Source organism: Tursiops truncatus, chromosome 8 (genome assembly GCF_011762595.2).
Source record: "Tursiops truncatus isolate mTurTru1 chromosome 8, mTurTru1.mat.Y, whole genome shotgun sequence".
NCBI lineage: Eukaryota > Metazoa > Chordata > Mammalia > Artiodactyla > Delphinidae > Tursiops > Tursiops truncatus.
Genome location: NC_047041.1, coordinates 58,005,049 through 58,026,534, shown reverse-complemented (window position 1 = coordinate 58,026,534; position 21,486 = coordinate 58,005,049). Strand labels below are relative to the sequence as shown.

Genomic DNA, 21,486 nt, shown 5'->3' with positions numbered 1-21,486 from the left:
ATATAACTACGAGTTACATTTTCTCTTGTTTTACCCACAGGCACCTCATAAAATATTAATGCACAAGTTTACCTATCAATTAAGCATAAAATGATAAAATTTTAAAAAGCTAAGCTTTTAAAAAATAATCATATATTAATAACCACTATACAGTAAATATCTGCTGCTGCTAGGGAATAATACAATCTTTTACTATGATTTGGCTTTAAACATTTTCTTAAACTAAAATTAATTCAGATTACGTGAAACAGAGGTCACCTAAACAATACCAAGTATATTCCAACAAAATGCGAGGTAGCTTGGCTGCTATTGTATAGACTCAATCCCATACACCCAACAGTCACTCATGAGTTGTTTTGTCTTTAATGATACAATATTACCACAGATATTAAGGCTGTATTACCTTCATAATGTTAACTAAATCTGTTTGATAGTAGCGATCCTGGTGTGCATTTGCTGCCGCTAATGTAAGAAGATAATCATTCCTTGCATGGGTAGCTTTGGAATTACACTCCGATCGCCGGGCTTTTAACTAAAACATAGTAAGAGAAAAGAAAAAGTCAGTGCAAACTGATACTGTACTGAAAAACATATGAGGATACCACTCTTAGTTGGCTCCCCAACAAGAGTAAAGATGACCACGTAGAGAAACATTTATATGCATATAAAAATTCTTCAACACTATTGAAGAATTAAATAAACAGTGACTAGAACTGTTTGACACAGTAAGAGTGCTTTCAAATATTTGTTATTTACACTTTAAGAATTTCCAAAGCTTTTGAGAGAACTTCATAATGTTTTGCGCATTTTATTATGATGGGAAGACAAAGGTTCTCAAATTAAGTAAGTCCCTTATCTTCAAAGACTTGGGTAAATCTGCTGGAGTTAGAAAACAGTTTGAAAAAAAATCAGCACCCCCTAATGTGCCAAAAGAAATGCATGCTAGCTGGGAGCCAGGCAGACAAAGGTAGGTCACTAAGCTTATTTATCAGGTATTCTACAGCTTGAGGATCCCACAGGAAAAATTCACTTGCATCTGGCCCGAAATATCTGCTCAGAGGTATAAATCTGAGTGAAATGGATTTTATTGAGCTTTCTAAAGCCCATGGACTTGTTAAAGTCTCTTGGACTAAGTGTTGAAGACAACAGGCTACCTAAGCAGGTTAGGTATAGAAACTTATCTCTAAAGCAATCTTGAGAAGCAGGGAGTATCCAAAGTGCTGACACTTAGTTGAAAAACCCTCATGAACTGGGAAAAAAAGTTCTTCCCTAATGACTTTAAAATGCTTCTCTAAATGGAAATCAGATGGAAATAATTGAACTGCACCCTCAAAAGGCCCAATTCTTTTTTTTTTAAGCTAAGGTTTCTCAATTGTGAAATACAGTTTTCAAAAACTCACCTTTACACTTGCCTTCTGTAAACTGATTCTTGATTGAAAAAGACTAAGTTTAGATCTATAATAAAAATAGAAAAGTATGTTAATAAAATTATCAAATTACATCATAATAAAATGATTAAGTATTATAATTACTAAATTTTTAAAAAAGTGACCTTTCCCCGTGACACTATTCTAAAAGAGAACTAAATAAATGGAAAACCAAAAGCAATGATTATTTTCTTTTATTTTACTACAGGAAGAATTTAATATCATGGTGAAACAGAAAATAGTGGGATTAATAAAATTAAAATATCCTGAATGACAAAAATACAATTTGACGAATCCAGTATGTTGGTATCTCCTAATAAACAAGAGTCAACAAACTATAGATTATTCCCAGTATCATACAATTGCACATACTTTAATTTCCGCAAGGAAGCTTAAAAGAAGCCCATGGATAACCAACCTATGGAGACAAAGATTAGCAGGCTTTCAGGGCCATGTGCCAGGAATGTGCCATGAATGTGCCAATGCCAGGAATGCAATCTACTGTATGATACTGACCAGGCTCTACAAAGACCTTAATTCCATCACATCTCCCATTAAAAGTTCTTCTTGTTTGGGTGCCTGCCTATGTGCTCCCTCCACTCTTAACATATCTATAGTATTCAGAACACAGAGATAAAGCCCTTGGACTTTCTGCCCTAATATGATTTTGTTCTATTTAAGCTTCTCTTTTCTGGTGTCCTTATTTCCCTCAATCCCTCTCAGCTCGGGAGGGGAACCATAATCTAACAATCAGTAATTAAAATATCTTGGCTTTATGCAAACAACTAGAGAGAACCATAAGGAGAAAAATGCTAAGGAACAACCAACATTCCCCACAACCAGTAATTTCTGAAGCTGCAATGTTTGTCTTGACTGCAGTGTCATGGTGATTGCCATGGGAAAAGTCAATGAATGTGCTGGAAGCTATGCCATAATATGAAATAAAGTTGCAGACCGTTTGGTATTGGAAGACAGAGCAAGCCAGTCTCTGCAGAGCAAATGTGAGGACAGAAAAAGCAGCCCTCAACTTTCTAGCAAGAGAGAAACATTCAAGGACGTACGTACAAACATGCATTCCAACTACTCCACTACTAAAAAAAAAGCTGGGTCTAAGAGACTCCTGCTATTTTTCTACCTTGCCATATTCATATTTGATGGGGGTCCTATTCATTTTGATCTAGAAAAGCAAAGGCCACAGACTTTAAAATCTGAGAGCGCTTGTTCAGGGTTAAGAAAGACTCTGTTTGGGGTATACTCATTTCGACTTTTTTTGTAGCCATTATCTAAATAGTCTGAGTTGCATCTGGATTTTCCAATATAAGGATTCAAATCTCTGGCTTCTGCTTCATTTTCTAATCCTCATACAATCCTTTTGTGGTAATAAAGAAGGTACTAGTAATAGGTAAAATAATACAGTTCCTGCCCTCAAAGATTATTATCTAGAGCAAACAAAATACATACAATGAAACATACTACATACTCCTCTTCCTCACCTACCTTCCATATGTTAATGTTCCTTAGGTTTCCAAACTCAACTTCTCATCTCATTTTATATATGATTTTTTTCATCTCTTTAACTATCATCTGATATGCAACTGACCCCCAAAGCAAGATCTTCAGGCCCAAATTCTCATCTGAGAGTCAGATATATAACCCTCTACCAAATCCCCACGGTCCCACATATTTATCAGAACATACATATTCAAAGTGGAACTCAGCCATCCCTTCAAACTGTATCCTTCCTTCTATGCTCTCTCCTAATGTACACATCTCTATCTATCAAATCACCTATCAAAACTATTGGGTTAGGGCTTCCCTGGTGGCGCAGTGGTTGAGAGTCCGCCTGCCGATGCAGGGGACACGGGTTCGTGCCCCCGTCCAGGAGGATCCCACGTGCTGCGGAGCGGCTGGGCCCGTGAGCCATGGCCGCTGGGCCTGCACATCCGGAGCCTGTGCTCCGCAACCGGAGAGGCCACAACAGTGAGAGGCCCGCGTACCACACAAAAAAATAAAAATAAAAAAACTATTGGGTTGGCCAAAATGTTCGGTTGGGTTTTTCCGTAACATCTTACAGAAAAACCCGAAGGAACTTTTTGGTCAACCCAATATATACAGCCCAGTTTTCATTCCCCTTCCTGATCTTCCTTCTCATCTCGACTTAGCTACAAACTTTTTTTTGTGGTTGTGGTTGCAGACGCGCATGGCTCAGGAGCCCAGCCGCTCCGCAGCATGTGGGATCTTTCCGGACCGGGGCACGAACCCGTGTCCCCTGCATCGGCAGGCGGACTCTCAACCACTGCGCCACCAGGGAAGCCCTCATCTCTACTTAGAAAAACCATTCTTCAGAACTGTGTCCAAACATCACTTTTTTCTATAAAGGTTTCCTTTTTCATTAGGCAAAATTAACCTATTTTCTATGCTTACATAAAAGTGTTTTCACACAACTACTAAAATAAATTAATTACTAGGTGAGTGACTTTAGGTACTTAACTTCTTTAAGTTTACCGTGAATAAACAAATCATAAATCTACTTTAAAACACGTTTGTTTTTAATTCTAGGCTTTAAACTTCTTGAGGGCAAAACTTATCTACCTCATCTCTGTATCCACAGTACCCGATATAGAGTAATCATTCAATAAACACTTAGTGAGTGAATTAAGATAAAGAGGCATTTCTCTCTCTGTTGTAGAATTAATTTTCCAGAAAAGTTACACATTGAATTAAATGTCTAATTTGCTGTATCCCCTTTGAATCTGGGCTATATTTGAAGGCAGTTTCTTGTTATCAGCACCTGTGAATTAGACCCTGTCAAATCCACACTTCTCAGGAACAGCCCCACAATTGTCCTCATTTTCACCCTGTGGACCTTGGCTAAAGTAGGTACTTATATATGCTCTACAAATCTGTCAATTCTCTGTTCTAGAATCCCTGAGCATTTTAAAAAACAAGTTCTTAAGAACCACCATGAAAGGGTATTCCTAACGGAAAGCACCTAATCTAAAAACTTCAGGTCTAACTGGGAAGATGGGTTCACTGACTCTATGAAAGTACAGGAAATATTTGTATGCTTATAAAAATAAAATAATAAAGATAAACTAAGTTAGGGAAATATTAAATATGTTTTCCAGTAACATTAAACACTTTATGAGTATTCATTTGGGACATCCCTTGGGACAAAATAAACTTTCCAGGAGCCCCTAAATTTTCACAAGATGCCTATGAGATTGCTTAATTTCCTGCAGATAAAAAAGTATATTAGAAAGACAACCCTGACTCCTTCCTAGTCTGTACAAGTGTTCATAACCTTTCTGATTTCATGACTAGGCGTTCAACCTCCTACATTTTCCATCAGTGAGCTCACCGAACGGGAGTCTCACCTTTCCTCAGAGACATCTTCCGAATCCCATTCTATAACACAGGTTTATTTTTTCTTAAAAAATTTTCATCTTTCCTCAAGTTGTCATTGCAAAAATCTCTACTGCTAGCTTTGCATTTCTTTGTTATAAACTGCCAGTTCCTTCTTTTCCTAATTATTCTCAAAATAAAGGACTTTTAATTTACATATATTGAAAGTAAAATTCACACACAGTTCCTAAAGCATACATTAAAAATTATATACGTTAGAACTTCATATAAGAGAAATTCTGGGGCAAGGTTTCTATACTGAGGTCAGTGGTCTTACTCACTTGATGCGTCCATAGTCCTTCAAAGGCATACTGAGGATCAAGGATTTTCGACTACAACTGATTTACTCTGGCATGAGAAAATTGAGGCTCTAAAACCCTGATATTTAGACACCATAGCAACTTTAACCAGACTTCTGCTAAGCTTCCAATACCATGATCATCTGTCTTCTTTCCTTTTCAAAATTCAATTTAATGTGAAAACTGACTGATCAAATATTCCCATTTTGCTTACATTAATTTAAATAAAAATCAACTAATATAAAAGAAAATTTTATCTCAAGTATGTAACATTTATAGGTCCAATGAAACCAATATAACCTAAGAATGACTCTATGCCCTGTATTAACAGAAAACAAAGTACTGGCAAAAATAACATTTATTTGTATAATCACTTTTTCAGAAATGCTAAGACACATACTTTGCCTCGATGTCAGCTTTCTCTCGTACTGCATGAGCCATCTGTTCAGTCTCAAAGTACTTCTTTTTGCCTTTAGCTAAATCTTTCACTGTCTCTTGCAATTCAGTTTGGATCTTTGTCAACTGGTCCACACACTGTAAAATACAAAGTGCAATTATTATGATTTTAGTCTTCAGGCTTACAGAAAATGAGTTTGCCCTAAGAACTATGCACTATGCCCTCAGGATGGAAACCCAGAAGAAGAATCAGCACTTTTAGTACCCTTCAAATTGCAAACTGAAATACAGTGAACAGCTGGTACTCCCATCTCAAGTAATGTATCGAATAGTGTCACAGTTTGCTTAACAACTCTGCTTTGAGAAATAACCTCTGAGTGCTGCTGATAACTGACATTATTAAGCTAAGGCATAAGAAGAGCAACAGTGAAAATGCTCTTAGTGTTGGAGCATAGCAATAAAGGCAAAAGATTAAAGCAATTCTGTAATCTTCATAATATTAATAAAGTTTCTCTATATGTTTGGGGAACTGATGGTACAAAGGGTACTGAAGGATTCACTTCTGGGAAAGGAGGATTGAGATCTGAGAAGTCTGGCCACAGAGCAACTAAGCCCATGAGCCATAGCTACTGAGCCTGCGCTCTAGAGCCCGCGAGCCACAACTACTGAAGCCCATGTGCCTAGAGCCTGTGGTCCGCAACAAATGAAACGACCCCAGTGAGAAGCCAGCGCACTGCAACGAAGAGTAGCCCCCACTCCACACAACTAGAGAAAGCCCGAGCGCAGAAACGAAGACCCAATACAGCCGAAAATATAAATAAATAAGAAATCTGAGAAGTCTGACAGGATAAGCCCAAGATGAAGGAGAGAAGCAAGAAACCTGGGTACCACATAACAATTATTACTCAAAACTATCCCCAACTCAACTCTTTGGATACACATACAGATTCTAGGAGAAGAGACAGACATAATAACTTAAAGAAATACTTAACAAATAAACTCTTATAACACAATGGGGCCAAAGTAACACTGCTTTGGGACCCTTCTGGATATCCAAAGGGGGAATTATTTTCCCCAGTTTGAAACAAACCACTGAGAAGTTTCACCAGTCTGAGGCCAGTTCAGGGCAGCCCCCATTGAAAAACTTCTGAGCCTGGAATAGCATCGTCAGTGCATGATTCAGACTGAAAAAACACAGCAAAGCAGGAAGAGACATTGGTAAGTAAGGGACTATTTTGCCACGGTGAGCAGTGTGGAATAGAACAAGGATATCAGAAAAGCAAGGATAAAGCACAAATAAACTTAGACATGTGACATATAGGCTAGAGTTTCACTACTTTACAGGACGTGAGAGATCTGGAAGGTTCCCTATGGGTACATTTACTGAGCACTTAATAAGTGTCAGGCTGTGAATAAAGGGTAAAACAAGACAAAACAAAAAAACACCTCTTTCCCCGCTGCATGAAAACTGGACCCTTAACTTCCAAGGCCTGTGTTTCAACAGAAACCTGACTAAGACACAACGTCAACTGGGTTATTCAGCAACACTACGTATAAATATGAATTCACCTGATGGGTAAATTGCATCAACTTGGGAGAAACTACAAATGAACTATAAATATTTGATGGAGAAGTCTTGGCTTTGGGCTTCTGTGAGTATGGTGATTCCTGTATCTGGACATGTCCCTTGCAGGGACCTTGGAAGCTCTGTCTATAGAGCTGTAATAAAAGGTTTTCCTCTCCTTTAGAGTCTGCGGCTACCCCTGCACATGTGAGTCTCATTTCCTTGTCCCAGACCTGTCGCCTGGGGACCAAACAGAATAACTCTGATTAGCTATGTAGACTGAAGCATACTGGTGGGAGAACTAATTCTACTAATGCAGGATGCCGCCCTGCTGCTTAACTGTGTTCCCTGTCCTAATGTCCTTCTAAGTAAACCTCATGCCAGGTGTGGCCTACGATACTCATGAGTCTGAATGTTTAGTTACATTTAAGAAGACTCCCTATGTGCACTGCACAAGCACAATACACTATGTCCAGCACTTTATAGGTATTACAACACATTTAGTCCTCAAAACAACTCTGTGATAAAAGTATTCATATTAGTCCAATTTTAAGATGAAGAAACAGACTTAAAGAGGTTAAACAACTTACCCAAAGTCATACAGTGAATTTACCATGTAATCCATTATAGTATGCACCCTAGTTTTGTGATAACCATGTTTTTAAGGTTTCACACAGAGTTACTTTATCTTAAAATAGTAAGCTTTAAAAGAATTGACATATAACTCACAAACCCCAGTGGTTTTTAGGATATTCACGAGGTTGTACAACCATTACCTCTGTCTCATTCCAGAACATTTTCATCACCCTAAAAAGAAACCCCATACCCATTAGCAGTCACTCCCATTTCCACCTACCCCCTAGCCCCTGGCAACCACTACTCTACTTTCTGTATTCATAAAGTTCCTATTCCAGACATTCTGTTTAAATGGAATCATATAATACATAGCCTTATACATCTTTTATCACTTTCCATAATGTTTTCAGGGTTCATCTATGTTGTATCATGTACTAATTCTTCATGCCTTTTTATGGCTGAATAATGTTTCATTATATAGACATACTAAAATAGTAAGCTTTTATCTTGCAACAAATCTTTAATTTTTAATAGTCCTTATCATGAACAAATCTCTTATTTACTAAATAATACCGTGACAACCTGACACTCCCATAGAGAAGTGCTAAACATCCCAATAATGCCATGTTTGCATGTGTGAAGAGCTGAAAGAATGCTCCATGGCTACAATTAGATATTAACTAGGAACTGGGGCATGGTCTGAAAAAACACAACTGTGTTTAATGGGCAAATGGGATGGATTATTTAAAAGAGGAGTCAGGTATAAGGTATCTACATCCAAAATGTTCATCCAAAACAATGAAACTTGGCCTCAGAAAACTAATCAATGAAGGGAAGCCCAAGAGTCCCAGGGTGATATTAAGCAATATTAAGAAAGGGTCTGCTAATTTGAATATTTTGAGAGGAAACGAAACACAGTAGGTCAAAGGTTTTCCTGAGGACTGCAAACCATGTGGACAGGATCTCAGCATATTCACACAAAGTGAACACCATGGGTACCTGTACATGAGCACATATGCATGCACACCTGCGTGTGCACACACACACACACACACACACAGAAACATAAACACACAGTCACTCACTCCTTATATCCCTACCCTTTAAAGGACATTTATCCTTAGTCTCGGGTAACCAAACATCTTATAGAGATTACTTAATTCATTTTCATTTATAAAAGGTTATTAAATTAAATTACTTTCTATATGTGCCACAATATCAGATGAATTTTGTGACAGTTCATATCTTTAAAAGGATTTCTCAAAAATCTCATCAGAAAACTCTGGTTGATTCTATTCCTACTTGCTTTTTCCCTTTACATAAGTTTCTAAGATACTGTTTATCAAACAGTATTAGAGATAGCCTGTGTGCACACTGAAGAGATCTCTTGTGATCCTTTCTTCCCTAGCATTCATTAAAACGACAACCAAATGTTTCCATCACCCAGGTGAACTGTTTCAAGTGAGAGTAAGCTGGGTTCTTCTTCAAAGGAAAATGCCTGCACATAACAAAATATCAAACATTTATTAAATAAAAGTCATCAAACTTAATTTGCAAAGGAACAGGACTTCCTTTCCAACTTTTAAAATAAGTTTCTTCTGTATAAATCCAATTTTCTGAGGTGGATTAAGTCATATACTTAAAAACAAGCTTAATAATAACTACGTTAAGAAAAGCCTTGATGTGATATATGCCCAGCTCTTTCCCAAGAGTTATCAGCACTGAGCAGATAGAGAAATGGATGTGTAAGTGTACATTAGGGCTAAGGGATCATACAAAATGACAAACTTGGATATTAAAATTCAGGATCCTAGTAAAGAAATTAAAAGTATGATTCCTGAGTATGACAGATACTAGGATAGATAGACTTGCCAATAACTTGAAGACACGAATAAAAATAAAAGTAACTTGGACCAATACATTGAAGGCCTACAAACTAGTACATCTTCTGACCCAGCAGTCCTGTCCTGGAAATTCATCCTAAGAAAATAACTTTTGGGACTTCCCCAGTGATCCAGTGGTTAAGACTCCGTGCTTCAGCTGCAGGGGGTGCAGGTTCAATCCCTGGTCAGGGAACTAAGATCCCAAATGCCGCACTGTGCGCCCAAAAAGAAAGAAAAAGAAAAGAAAATAACTTTTAAAAAAGTTAACTTTTATTACCTTAGTGGTAATAAAACAGAAGAATGACTAAATAAAGCAGAGTAAATGAAAAATTTATTCAGAAGTAAAAAATGTTTCTATAAAAAAAAGCTTGTATAGAAACATTAACAATTAATTAGGAAATAGAGGATGTAGAAAACAGGATATCCTAAAGCAAAGTAATTAAAACTACTGTAAAAACTAATTAGGTAAAGGAGTAGGGAATATCTATAAATAGTCTACTGAGGTAAAGAAGTTGTATATATTTTTCTGTAAGCCTATTTAAACATTAAACTCCAAGTATTTTTAAAGGATTGAATACGATTTGGAATTAGGAAGTAGTATATTCAAGTTCTTGCTCAATAATTTACTACCTAAGTCTCTCTAACATTCTTAGCCTCAGTTTCATCATTTGAAAAATAATAATATTTACAAATCTAACAGGTTGTCATGAGAATCAAATGAGACTATAATGGATATGGTAGCTGTTTACAAACTCTAAAGTACCATACAAATGTGAGTCCCAATTATTTCAAGGAAGGTAAACTCTAGTATAAATGAGAAAGATATGGATAAAAGCATAGCTAGTTTAATATAAGAACGACAAATGTTAACTAGACTTATTGAGGTGATCATTTTGCAATATACACAAATATCAAATGACTACATTGTACACCTGAAATATGTCAATTTTAACTCAATTTAAAAAAAGAGAATAGATTAAATTTTAAAAAGCCATAGATTATTGTGGCTCTTGTTTTGATTTATAAGCAAATGTCAGCATACAGAAAGTGATTTAGAAAAAGCCATGATATAATTCTCATTATAATCTTCACAACAGTCAGACGCTTTATAATTGTATCTAAAATTATCCCCAATATTATAAAAGAAAACTGACGAAGTAGAGAAAAATTTAAAAAGAACATGACCATTAAAATGTTACAGAGGGGGGACTTCCTTGGTGGTCCAGTGGTTAAGACTTCACCTTCCAATGCAGGGGGTGTGGGTTCGATCCCTGGAGGGGGAGCTAAGATCCCACATGCCTCACGGCCAAAAAACCAAAACATAAAACAGAAGCAATATTGTAACAAATTCAACAAAGACTTCAAAAAAAATTTACAGAGGGGTTAAAATTCAAATATATAAACAATTCATACAACTCAATATCAAAAAAACAAACAACCCGATTACAAAAATGGGCAGAAGATGTCAAGAGACAATTTTCCAAAGAAGATATACAGATGGCCAACAGGCACATGAAAAGATATTCAAGACCACTAGTCATCAGAAAAATGCAAATCAAAACCACAATGTGATATGACTTCACACCTGTTAGAACAACTATCATCAAAAATACCACAAATAACAAATGTTGGCAAGGATGTGGAGAAAAGGGAACCCTGTACTCTGTTGCTGGGAATGTAAACTGGTGCAGCCACTGTGGCAAACAGTATAAAGGTTCCTCAAAAAACTAAAAGTACAACTACCATATGACCCAGCAATTCCACTCTTGGGTATATGTCCAAAGAAAATGAAAACACTAATTCAAAAAGATACACGCACCTCAATGTTCACAGTAGCATTATCTACAATAGCCAAGATATGGAAGTAACCTAAGTGTCCATCAACAAATGAATGGGTAAAGAAGATGTGGTGTATATATATATATATATATACACATATATATATAGGTACATATATATATGTACACATACACATGCCACACACACACAATGGGATACTACTCAGCCATTAAAAAGAATGAAAATTTGCCATTTGCAACAACATGGATGGACTTAGAGGGTATTACGCTTAGTGAAATGTCAGACAGAGAAAGACAAAAACTGTATGTTAACATTTATATGTACAATCTAAAAAATAAAACAAACTAGTGAATACAACAAAAAAGAAACAGACTCACAGATATAAAGAACAAACTACTCGTTACCAGTGAGGAGAGAGAAGGGAGCAGGGGCAAGAGAGGGGGTATGGAATTAAGAGGTACAAACAACAATGTATAAAATAAATAAGCTATAAGGATATATTGTACAGTGTAGGGAATATAGCCAGTACTTTATAATAACTATAAATGAAATATAATCTAGAAAAATTTTGAATCATTACGTTGTACACCTCAAACTTATTATAAATTTTATATATATTATAAAATTTTATATTATAAATATTATACCTCAATTAGAAAATGTTACTGAGGGAGAATTTTAAGTCAAAATTGGTTGTGATCATGACAGAACAAGTTGTTTTAGACTATCTTCCTATAGTCTAGAAACTGTAAAAGTCAGACAAAAGAGATTTTTAGAAATAGCCAGCATTAAACAACAGCAATACAAGCTGGACTGAAGGGACTGTGATATCTGGAAGAACAGAGCAGAGCTAGGTAAGCTCTGCATTTACCTTGACTTTTCTTCTTAGGGCAATTGTTGAATCATGGCACAGAGATGTAAGATATAAAAACAAAGTGGTTTTTTACTAGACTATGGAAACAGAGGTTGGAGTTTGTGGATGCCCAAAGAGCAGGAACTTGAGAGGCTAGATCTGGAAAGAAGGGTATTACAGAGAAGCAAATCCAAAAATCTGCATGCACTTTCCCTGAGTCATCAGTTGACTTCTAAATGGCATGTGTGTAGTGAAATTCCAACAAATTCAGGAAAGAACAGTAGCTTAAAGGCTAATGAGCTGAGCAGTGAACAGAGGGATCAGAGAAGCTACATGATGTTGAGAAGACAAAGGTTGGAGTTCAAGTCTTATCAAAGTAGAAATGCTTTGGTAAGCACCCCAAACTTTCAGGTAAGACCCCAGGAATAAGGACATAAGTGAAACAGACCAGACTAAAAAGCCTAAAACCAGACCCTAACACAATCAAGGCAATCTGATAGCATTCTATCTGCCTGTTAGAAAACTTAACTCTCTTTGGAAATAGAAAACATCTTCCAGAGCCTCTATAATTTTTATCCACAGTAGGACTGTGAGGCCTACTAAACCAGTAGACCCAAACAACCAAAAACAAACAAAGAAACAGTAAATGATAAAAAGAGACCTATAGTGATTCAGATAGTGGAATTATGAAACAGAGATTAGGAGTGACACATTTAAGATGATAAAGAAAAAACATGGAGAATTGCACCAGAAACATGGACTCCATTTTTTTTTAATCAAATAAAAATTTCAGAACTGAAAAATATACTGAGATTCCAAAAGATAAGTTTTAAAAGCAAATTAAAAATAGCAGAACAGCATAGTAGAACTATATACAATAGGCACACACAAAAACAACCCAAGTGCCCATCAACAGACAATTGGGTTAAGAAGATGTGGCATGTACAGGGAACTTTATTCAATACTCTGTAATGACCTATATGGGAATAGAATCTAAAAAAGAGTGGTTATACATGTATGTATAACTGACTCACTTTGCTGTACAGCAGAAACTAAGACAATATTGTAAATCAATTATATTCCAATAAATTTTTTTTTAAAAAAAGAGGTGGTATACACACACGGTGAAATATAATTTAGCCATAAAAAATAATGAAATATTGTCATTTGCAGCAACATGGATGGACCTAGAGAATACCATCCTAAGTGAAGTAAGCCAGAGAAAGACAAATATTGTATGCTATCACTTATACGTGGAATCCAAAAAATAATACAAATGAATCTATATACAAAAAGAAATAGACTCACAGATATAGAAAGCAAACTTATGGTTACCAAAAAGAAAAGGGAGGGGAGAAGGGATAAATTAGGAGTATGGGATTAACAGATACAAACTACTATATATAAAATGGTTAAGTAACAAGGATTTACTGGACAGCATAGGGAACTATATTCAATATCTTGTAATAACTCATAATGGAAAATAATCTGAAAAAAAAATAAAACTGAATCACTTTGCTGTATACCTGAAACTAACAAAACATTGTAAATCAACTCTACTTCAATCAATCAATCAAAACAAATTAAAAGGAAAAAAAGAAATAGAACAGAGTGCTAATTAGCTGCAAGATATCAGTGGAAAACATTCAGACTGAAGTGCAGAGAGAAAAAAGGGTATTAATACAGAAAACGTGGAAAAAGTACAAAAGACATGGACAGAGTCAAAAGGCCTAACAGCACAAAAGTCATAACGGGGAGGTAAATGGAATTATACTATTAAAACATTTTTATATTGTTCATGAGGTGCTAAAATACTAATTCACATTAGACTTTAATAAGTTAATTTAGAGTAAAGTTTGGAGAGCAGTAAAAGTGCCAATTCATGGTAAATTATAGTAAGTCAGAAAGGCATACTGGAATCTCTAAGTTAATTACTAAAAGAATAACAAGATTATAAAATTAAAAAGCTAATAGAGGAAAATTGATAACAAAAAGTGTAACATTACTCAATGTTACTAATCACCAGGGAAATTGCAAATCAAAACCACAATGAGATATTACCTCACACCTGTTAGAATGGTTATTACCAGAAAAACAAATGACAACAAACACTGACAAGGTTGTCGTGAAACTGGAACTGTTGTGCACTGTTGGTGGGAATGCAAAATGGTGCAGCTGTTATGGAAAACAGTATGGCGGTTCCTCAAAAAATTAAAAAAGAACTACCACATGATCCAGCAATCCTACTTCTAGGTATTTATCCAAAATCAGGAGCTCAAAGAGATATTAGCATTCCCATGTTCACTGCAGCACTATTCACAAAAGTCAAAATATGGAAACAACCAAAATGTGCATCAATGCATGAATGTATTAAAAAATTGGTATATATATACAATGGAATATTATTCAGCCTTAAAAAAGAAGGAAATCCTATGCATGCAACAACATCGATGAACCTGGAGGACATTATGCTAAATGAAATAAGTCAGTCACAAAAGCACAAATATTGCATGATTCCACTTACATGAAGTATCTAAAATAACCAAACTCATGGACGCAAAGAATAGAATTGTAGTTGTCAGGGATTGGAAAAAAAGGAAGGAGGGAGCTGTTAACCAACAGGTACAAAATTTCAGTTATACAAAATGAGCAAGTTCTAGAGATCATCTGTACAAAAATACTGTATTGTACACTTTAAAAATCTGTTAAGAGGGTAGATCTCATGTTAAGTGTTCTTATCACACTAAAATAAAAAAGAAGAAAATAAAATATAAGATTATCCAAATATAGGCAAAAAAAAAAAAAAAGCGTGGGGAGGAAGGGTTGGAGAAGTACAGGAAGAAAAATAGATGATTTCTGATCCTATGTGGAGTCAATTTGTTGTAAAGTTTGGGAAGTACAACTGGAGAAGCCAATAGTTGTGGCTATGTGTTGCTTTTCTTGCTCCATTGGGAACCTATCTCAATTTTCCTTTGGCAAATCATCTTTTCCCATTTTTAGTCCATGTAGTTTGCATGAAGACTGTAACCTCTGTAACCCAAGATAAGTTGATGAGCCTTAATTCTGGTAGTTTTGTTAGTACTTTGGGGAAAGTGGAAAATGTAGGATTGCTAGCTTTGATATTTGTAAATCTAGCACTTTGGGGGGCACCACATAGAGAGAGTTGCTAAAGAATGAAGCCACTGGGGAAAGCAGAGCTAATGGATGGGAAGAAAGACTGAATTCTAATGTCATCATTTGAGGACCTGGATCCACCCCTGCCTGGATTCCATCCATGCTAAAATGTTTAGTTATACATTCTCTTCTTGGCTTAAGCCAGTTTGAAGTAAGTTTCTGTCATTTGTAATTTCAGAGTCCTGACAGGTATGCTCAATATGTACTTAGTGTTTAACAACTGCTTAAACAAACGCCATTATTATCAGCTATAATATAAGTTAATTCACAGATATAAGGACTTGTCAAAGCTCACCAAACATTCTTAACATTCTTTGCCCAGGAATGTTAGTTAAATTCAGGTCAGAGAAGAGCACAAATGGTTTTAACTCTTTCAAAATATTCTGATATTGGGACTTCCCTCGTGGTCCAGTGGTTAAGACTCCGCCCTTCCAATGTAGGGGGTGTGGGTTTGATCCCCGGTTGGGGAACTGAAATCCCACATGCCACATGGTGCAACCAAAAAAAAAAAAAATTTCTATACTGAGAAATGTAGAACTTCCAATAATTCAATTACATTTGGTGAATGCATTGGCTATTTGAAACATCGTATTTCCTCCCATTTAGGAAGTAGTATCAACTCTCTACCTCTGTCTCCCACCCTCTCTCTGCAGGCACTGATGGACACACACACACACACACACAATGCTTTTTCTTCCATTAGAAAGCAATGTTCGGTCAGTAGTTTATTCGCTATGTTTGTTTTGAAAGATAATTTTGAGCAAAGATAAAACTGAGGCATTCTTAAACAAATATGTTAAAACCCACTGATACTACGTGAGTGCTTGAAAGAGATACATTTAACATATTGATTTCATGCTATTAAAATCATCTTTGGCAAACAAGGAAGATTAGGTTTTTTTTGTTTTTGTTTGTAAAAAAGTAGTGATAATCCAAAGGACAATTAGAATCAAAACAATGGATGGCTTGCGAAATGTTATTTCCTTAAATAATCACTTTAATATTTTCTAAAGTATTAATACTTCTATAAGAAAAATTTAATTGCTTATTAGGCATCATGATAATCTCTAATTTTGTAAAACTGTGTCCTTTCCTAAAAGGACACAATTCAATCACCTACTTTCAATAGCAAGTTTTTCATAAAAATCACATTTAATAACGATTTTTTCTATGAATTTAAAAATTCTGTACAAAGAAACAGATCTATTTAAAAACTTTTATGTAACCTATATAGCTAAACTTTAGAGTAAACCATTTTTGGTAATAAGTTTGCTATATATGGTCAAGATATGGTAACAGGGAAGAGCCAATTTTGACTCCATGTTGGATCTGTTTCTTTGACTTTAACCTTTGCTTTTCGTTGCTTTTGTTATTATAATCATACATAATGGCCTGCCTCAGGGAACCCTGACCCTCTGCCAGAAAGTTAAACTAAAGTGCCTTTGTTCAGCTCACAAGGAGACTATCTGACCTGGCCCACCTGTGAGTGGCTTCAGAAAAGAAGAAATTAACCCATCCCCTCCCCAATGCTGGCCAAGCCAGGCAAAACTAACACCGCTTTTCACTTTACTTCCTTACCTCTTCCCGCTTTCTGTTCTATAAAAGAAAGTGGTATCCAGACCCTGATAAGATGGTTATTTTGAGACATTAGTCTGCCATCTTCTCAGTCTTCCAGCTTTCCGAATAAAGTCGCCATTCCTTACTGGCCTGTACTGTGTGTAGCCAGCATAGCGAGTTTAGACTCAGTAACAATGTGTCAACTTCCTTTAAATTATTATGCAAAATGGGTCAAGTTGAAACTAAGACCAATTTTCTCAAGACTTAGTGGGATTAACAACACTGTAACTATTTTAATATACACCAAACTAAGTAAATCTATTTACTTGAGTTAAGCTGAAAAATATTTGTAAGAAGTGTTTATTGGGCTTTCAGAATGTCCACAGATTCAAATTACACTCACCTTTGTCAGTTAATAAAATACAGTAGTTAGAAGGAACATGTTGAAATCAGAAAATCCATGTTAAAATCAGAAACATTTGGACCATATAGAAAAACTCAAAGTGTACAATGCAATTTAACATAATCTTGCAGATTATAAATGTAGCAGTGAGATATTAAAATGCATACAAGAAAAGAACAAATAGAAACGATACCCTTTTTAGTTGCTGTTCTTTTAGGCTTTTCACTGTCCTTGCAGGCTCAGAAATGAAGTTTTTATAGTTTTCACATATATTGATCCGAGACTGGGCTACCTGCATTGTTCCCTCGAGAAAAGATTTCCAAACAGGATACATGCTCCTAAATTCAAAGAGGGACAGAAAAGTATTAGGCAGAGGAAAGGAAGAATAAGTTGTCTAACCTTTTGCTCACTGGCTAGCACTGACAAAATAAATGTTTTCTTTATAGTTTAAAGTGTATTTATATTGGTTCATAGGTAGTAGTATTTTTAGCATATATAACAAGTAGAAACTTGGAATACACTCTATTCCTCTATAGCTTGACAATGGGCCATTTTGATTCACTAGCTATTCTTGATACTGGAGTAAAGTGATACAAGGATTACAATGCTAGACAAAGCTAACACTATAAAAATTAGTGAATACTTCAGACTTTCCAGGCCTTTCACTGTTTCAGGAGTATCATTATGAATATCAAGTTTCATTATTTCTTTATGCTATTTTCCTGATTTTACAGATGAGGTAACTGAGGCTCAGATAGATTTAGAGCAGCAGTCCCCAACCTTTTTGGCACCAGGGACTGGTTTCATGGAAGACAATTTTTCCACAGACGGGGGGCGAGAGGGGGGAATATGGTTTAGACGGTAATGCGAGCAATGGTTCAGGTGGTAATGTGAGCAACAGGGAGCAGCAGATGAAGCTCTGCTAGCTTGCCCGCCCGCCGCTCACCTCCTGCTGTGCGGCCCGGTGATGGGGGGGGACCGCTGATTTAGAGGATCACTCTAGATCACAATAGAGTGTGGCAATACTGAGATACAGACGAATACCTCTAAAGTACATTTTCTTTCAACCAAATTATATTGCTCTCTTACATAAACTGATGTGCTGGAAAAAAAATCATGAACAACTGCTTATGTTCTTGAGAAGTCTATTTGTTAGAGAAAAGAAGTCTATGGTATCATTGCTCTACATCTGTTTCTCTGTTGTAATAATGCTTCGCCAGCATCACGTTGCGGCCTGGAGTCATTCCAAGCAAGTCCCATCACCTCTACTTGATAAATGTGCTCTCAGAAATCTTTTGGTAAAGTCAAAGAATTATTCATCCTTTGCTTTCTGTAGCCAACTTCCTTTTCAAACCTTCTCTTCTGCTTTGCTAAATGCCTTAGTCAGTCCCAATATGCTCCTAAACTAGTTATAAACATATTTTATAACTTACCATAACAATGAATGGTACCTTGTTAAAAAGAGATACTTGCACTGATAGATTATAATATCCATCTCCTAAGATTTCCCTTCTTGTGTTACGTGGATTTCCTACTATAGCAATGTATGGGACCGTGTGCTACATAAAATGCTAGCTGTGGGTCAATGGATGACAGTGTGAAAACAAGAAAAAGAAAATTTGCCTGGGTCTCCATCCTACTTGGAACTAAAAAAAACTTGAAACTGCACTTCTCAACCAAGGGAATAGTTTGTGTAATAGATTAGTAGTTTGTAATACACCAAATACATCAGTTTCGATGGAAATATTCACTTATTTAAGCAGAGGTATATTACTTTCCCTTTGGAAAAAAGAGTCAGTGTGTTGTGCCACCAGAAACTGTCAGCATAAAAGCAATGATGGGCTTAAGAAAAGCAAAATGAATACAAGTAATAAATGTTAACTAAACCTATTGTGGTAATCATTTTATCAATATATGTAAATCAAACCATCATGTTGTACATCTCAAACTTATACAGTGATATATGTCAATTATTTTTCAATAAAACTGGAATAAAAACCCAGCAAAAGTAATGTCCTCCATGACCTTAATGCATGACTACCAATGGAATCTAGAATGTAAACTCACCACAGAACCTCCTAAGCAGTCCAGATAATTGATTTTCTCAGAGAATGCACCGAGAGAAAAATTCAGTACTATGTTTTGCAATTATTAATTTATACTTAATACACATTTTTAAATCATAATGAAAATGAGCAAGGACAATTATGAATTGTAATCCGAAGGAAGGAAGGAATAAAGGAAAGAAGGAAGGACAGAGGAGGGGAATAAGGAGGAAACTATACTCGCCCCTTAGGTAGCACCCTTTTCCTTTTACCTCTTCATCTAGTTGACTGTTGCTCATCCTTCAAACCTCAACTTAAACGTAACTTCCTCAGGGAAGTCTCAGGATCACCACCAAGCCAATGCACAGACTCAATCAAGTCCCTTCCTGTTATTTGTTCACATGGTTCTAGCACTATTCCTTCAATTATAAATATTTTTATGTTAATTGTTAATGTTTGTCCCTCTCACTATAGTAAAAGTTTCATAAAGGGTACATGTCTTTCTCACAATTGTATTGCTATTTCTAGGGCCTAGCACATGGCCTAACCATTAGAAAGGTTATAATCAGTATGTGTTGAATGAAAAAAAAATGAATGAATGGATGAATGTATAAATTATGAGGACTGTACAACAAAAAGAAAAATCCTTTCATTACAGAGTTAAAAAAGAGATCTTTAGAGACCAGCAGACAAATAAATAGCAGGCAAACATATTCACAACAATGACACACCATGAAACTCACAAAATTCGGTTACCAGTCAGTCAGAAGACCTGGGTTCAAGTTCTAGTTTAACCAATATAATCGTACGTAGCACATCTCACTATACTTTCATTTCCTCAACTGGCAAATGGAAAAATAACAAAAATACCAGCACCATGCAGCTCACAGGGCTATTTTAACAATTAAATGAAAATGATGTGAAAATTCTTGCCACACAGATTCTTTTAAATGAATAAATAGTAATAGTCACAGAATTGTAGAAGAAATAGAAGTACTTCTTGTTAACACAATAGTGGTAGTTCCAATGGCAGTGGTGTTTTTCATTCCAATTGTGAAAAAATAATAATGGGTTATAGAGTGATTTTCTAAAAATTTTATTTCACTAGGCTTCATATATATAATTTTGAAACATAAGGAAATGTATCAAGCATTTATGGTACTTTGTTATTCTGATCAGGTCAGGAAATGAGGCTCAAAATTATATAAGAAAAGAAGAAAATTCTTTTAAGAACCTATCTCATGCTAGGCACTATGTCATGTATTTTACATCTGTCATATCATTTAATCCTCATGACAACTTTGTAAAGTAGGCATTATCCTCATTTTGCAGAGGAGAAAAAGTAAGGCTTGGAGAGGTTGTGAAATTTTTCTACAGCTATTCACCAGGAAATAGTACTCTCATGGTCATAACCTAAACTTTGCCATTAACAATAACTACCCCTCTGCTCTAATACCAATTTAATCATCTAATCTCTGACCAACACCTCTTGTTTCCACTCACTCCCTTTAGGATTCTCACTTCAACAATTATTCAACCCTATCACAGCCCACAATCCATTTCATCCTACCTCCTTTCCACTGTCTTTCACTCCCTCTCATAATCTCCCTTTACAGCTCCTTACCCAGCCTAGATTTCATGGTCCACCATTATGATCACCCTCTAACATACACCCTAGCTGAGCATGGGCTTTCTCTAGTTGTGGCAAGTGGGGGCTACTCTTGGTTGCGGTGCGCAGGCTTCCCCTTGCGGTGGCTTCTCTTGTTGCAGAGCTCGGACTCTAGGCACGCGGGCTTCAGTAGTTGTGGCACGCGGGCTTCAGCAGTTGCGGCACATGGGCTCAGTAGTTGTGGCACGTGGGCTCTAGAGCGCAGGCTCAGTAGTTGTGGCACACAGTCTTAGTTGTTCCATGGCATGTGGGATCTTCCCGGACCAGGGATCAAACCTGTGTCCCCTGCCTTCGCAGGCAGATTCCCATCCACCGCGCCACCAGGGAAGTCCTCTTTCGGTCATTATAATCTACAAATTCCAAACTTGGTTAAATCCAAAATTCTGTTTACACCATACCAATGTCTGTGCAATAGAACGTTGCTGGAGTAAACAA

At 36.2% G+C, this 21,486-nt stretch overlaps 1 protein-coding gene across 5 annotated transcripts in view; it reads right to left on the bottom strand.

Moving 5' to 3' along the window:
* The window catches only part of FCHSD2 (FCH and double SH3 domains 2), a 289,016-nt gene that overhangs the window by 142,383 nt on the left and 125,147 nt on the right, over positions 1-21,486 (bottom strand). For 4 of the 5 annotated variants that reach the window (XM_073808516.1, XM_073808514.1, XM_019946580.3 and 1 more), the window contains 4 exons: positions 17,531-17,675; positions 5,532-5,665; positions 1,401-1,455; positions 404-532 (listed from right to left, as the gene is read on the bottom strand). In XM_073808516.1, coding sequence (XP_073664617.1) covers positions 404-532; positions 1,401-1,455; positions 5,532-5,665; positions 17,531-17,675 — 463 coding nt within the window. The remainder of the gene's footprint in view (positions 1-403; positions 533-1,400; positions 1,456-5,531; positions 5,666-17,530; positions 17,676-21,486) is intronic. The other variant, XM_073808517.1, reaches the window with a different exon arrangement.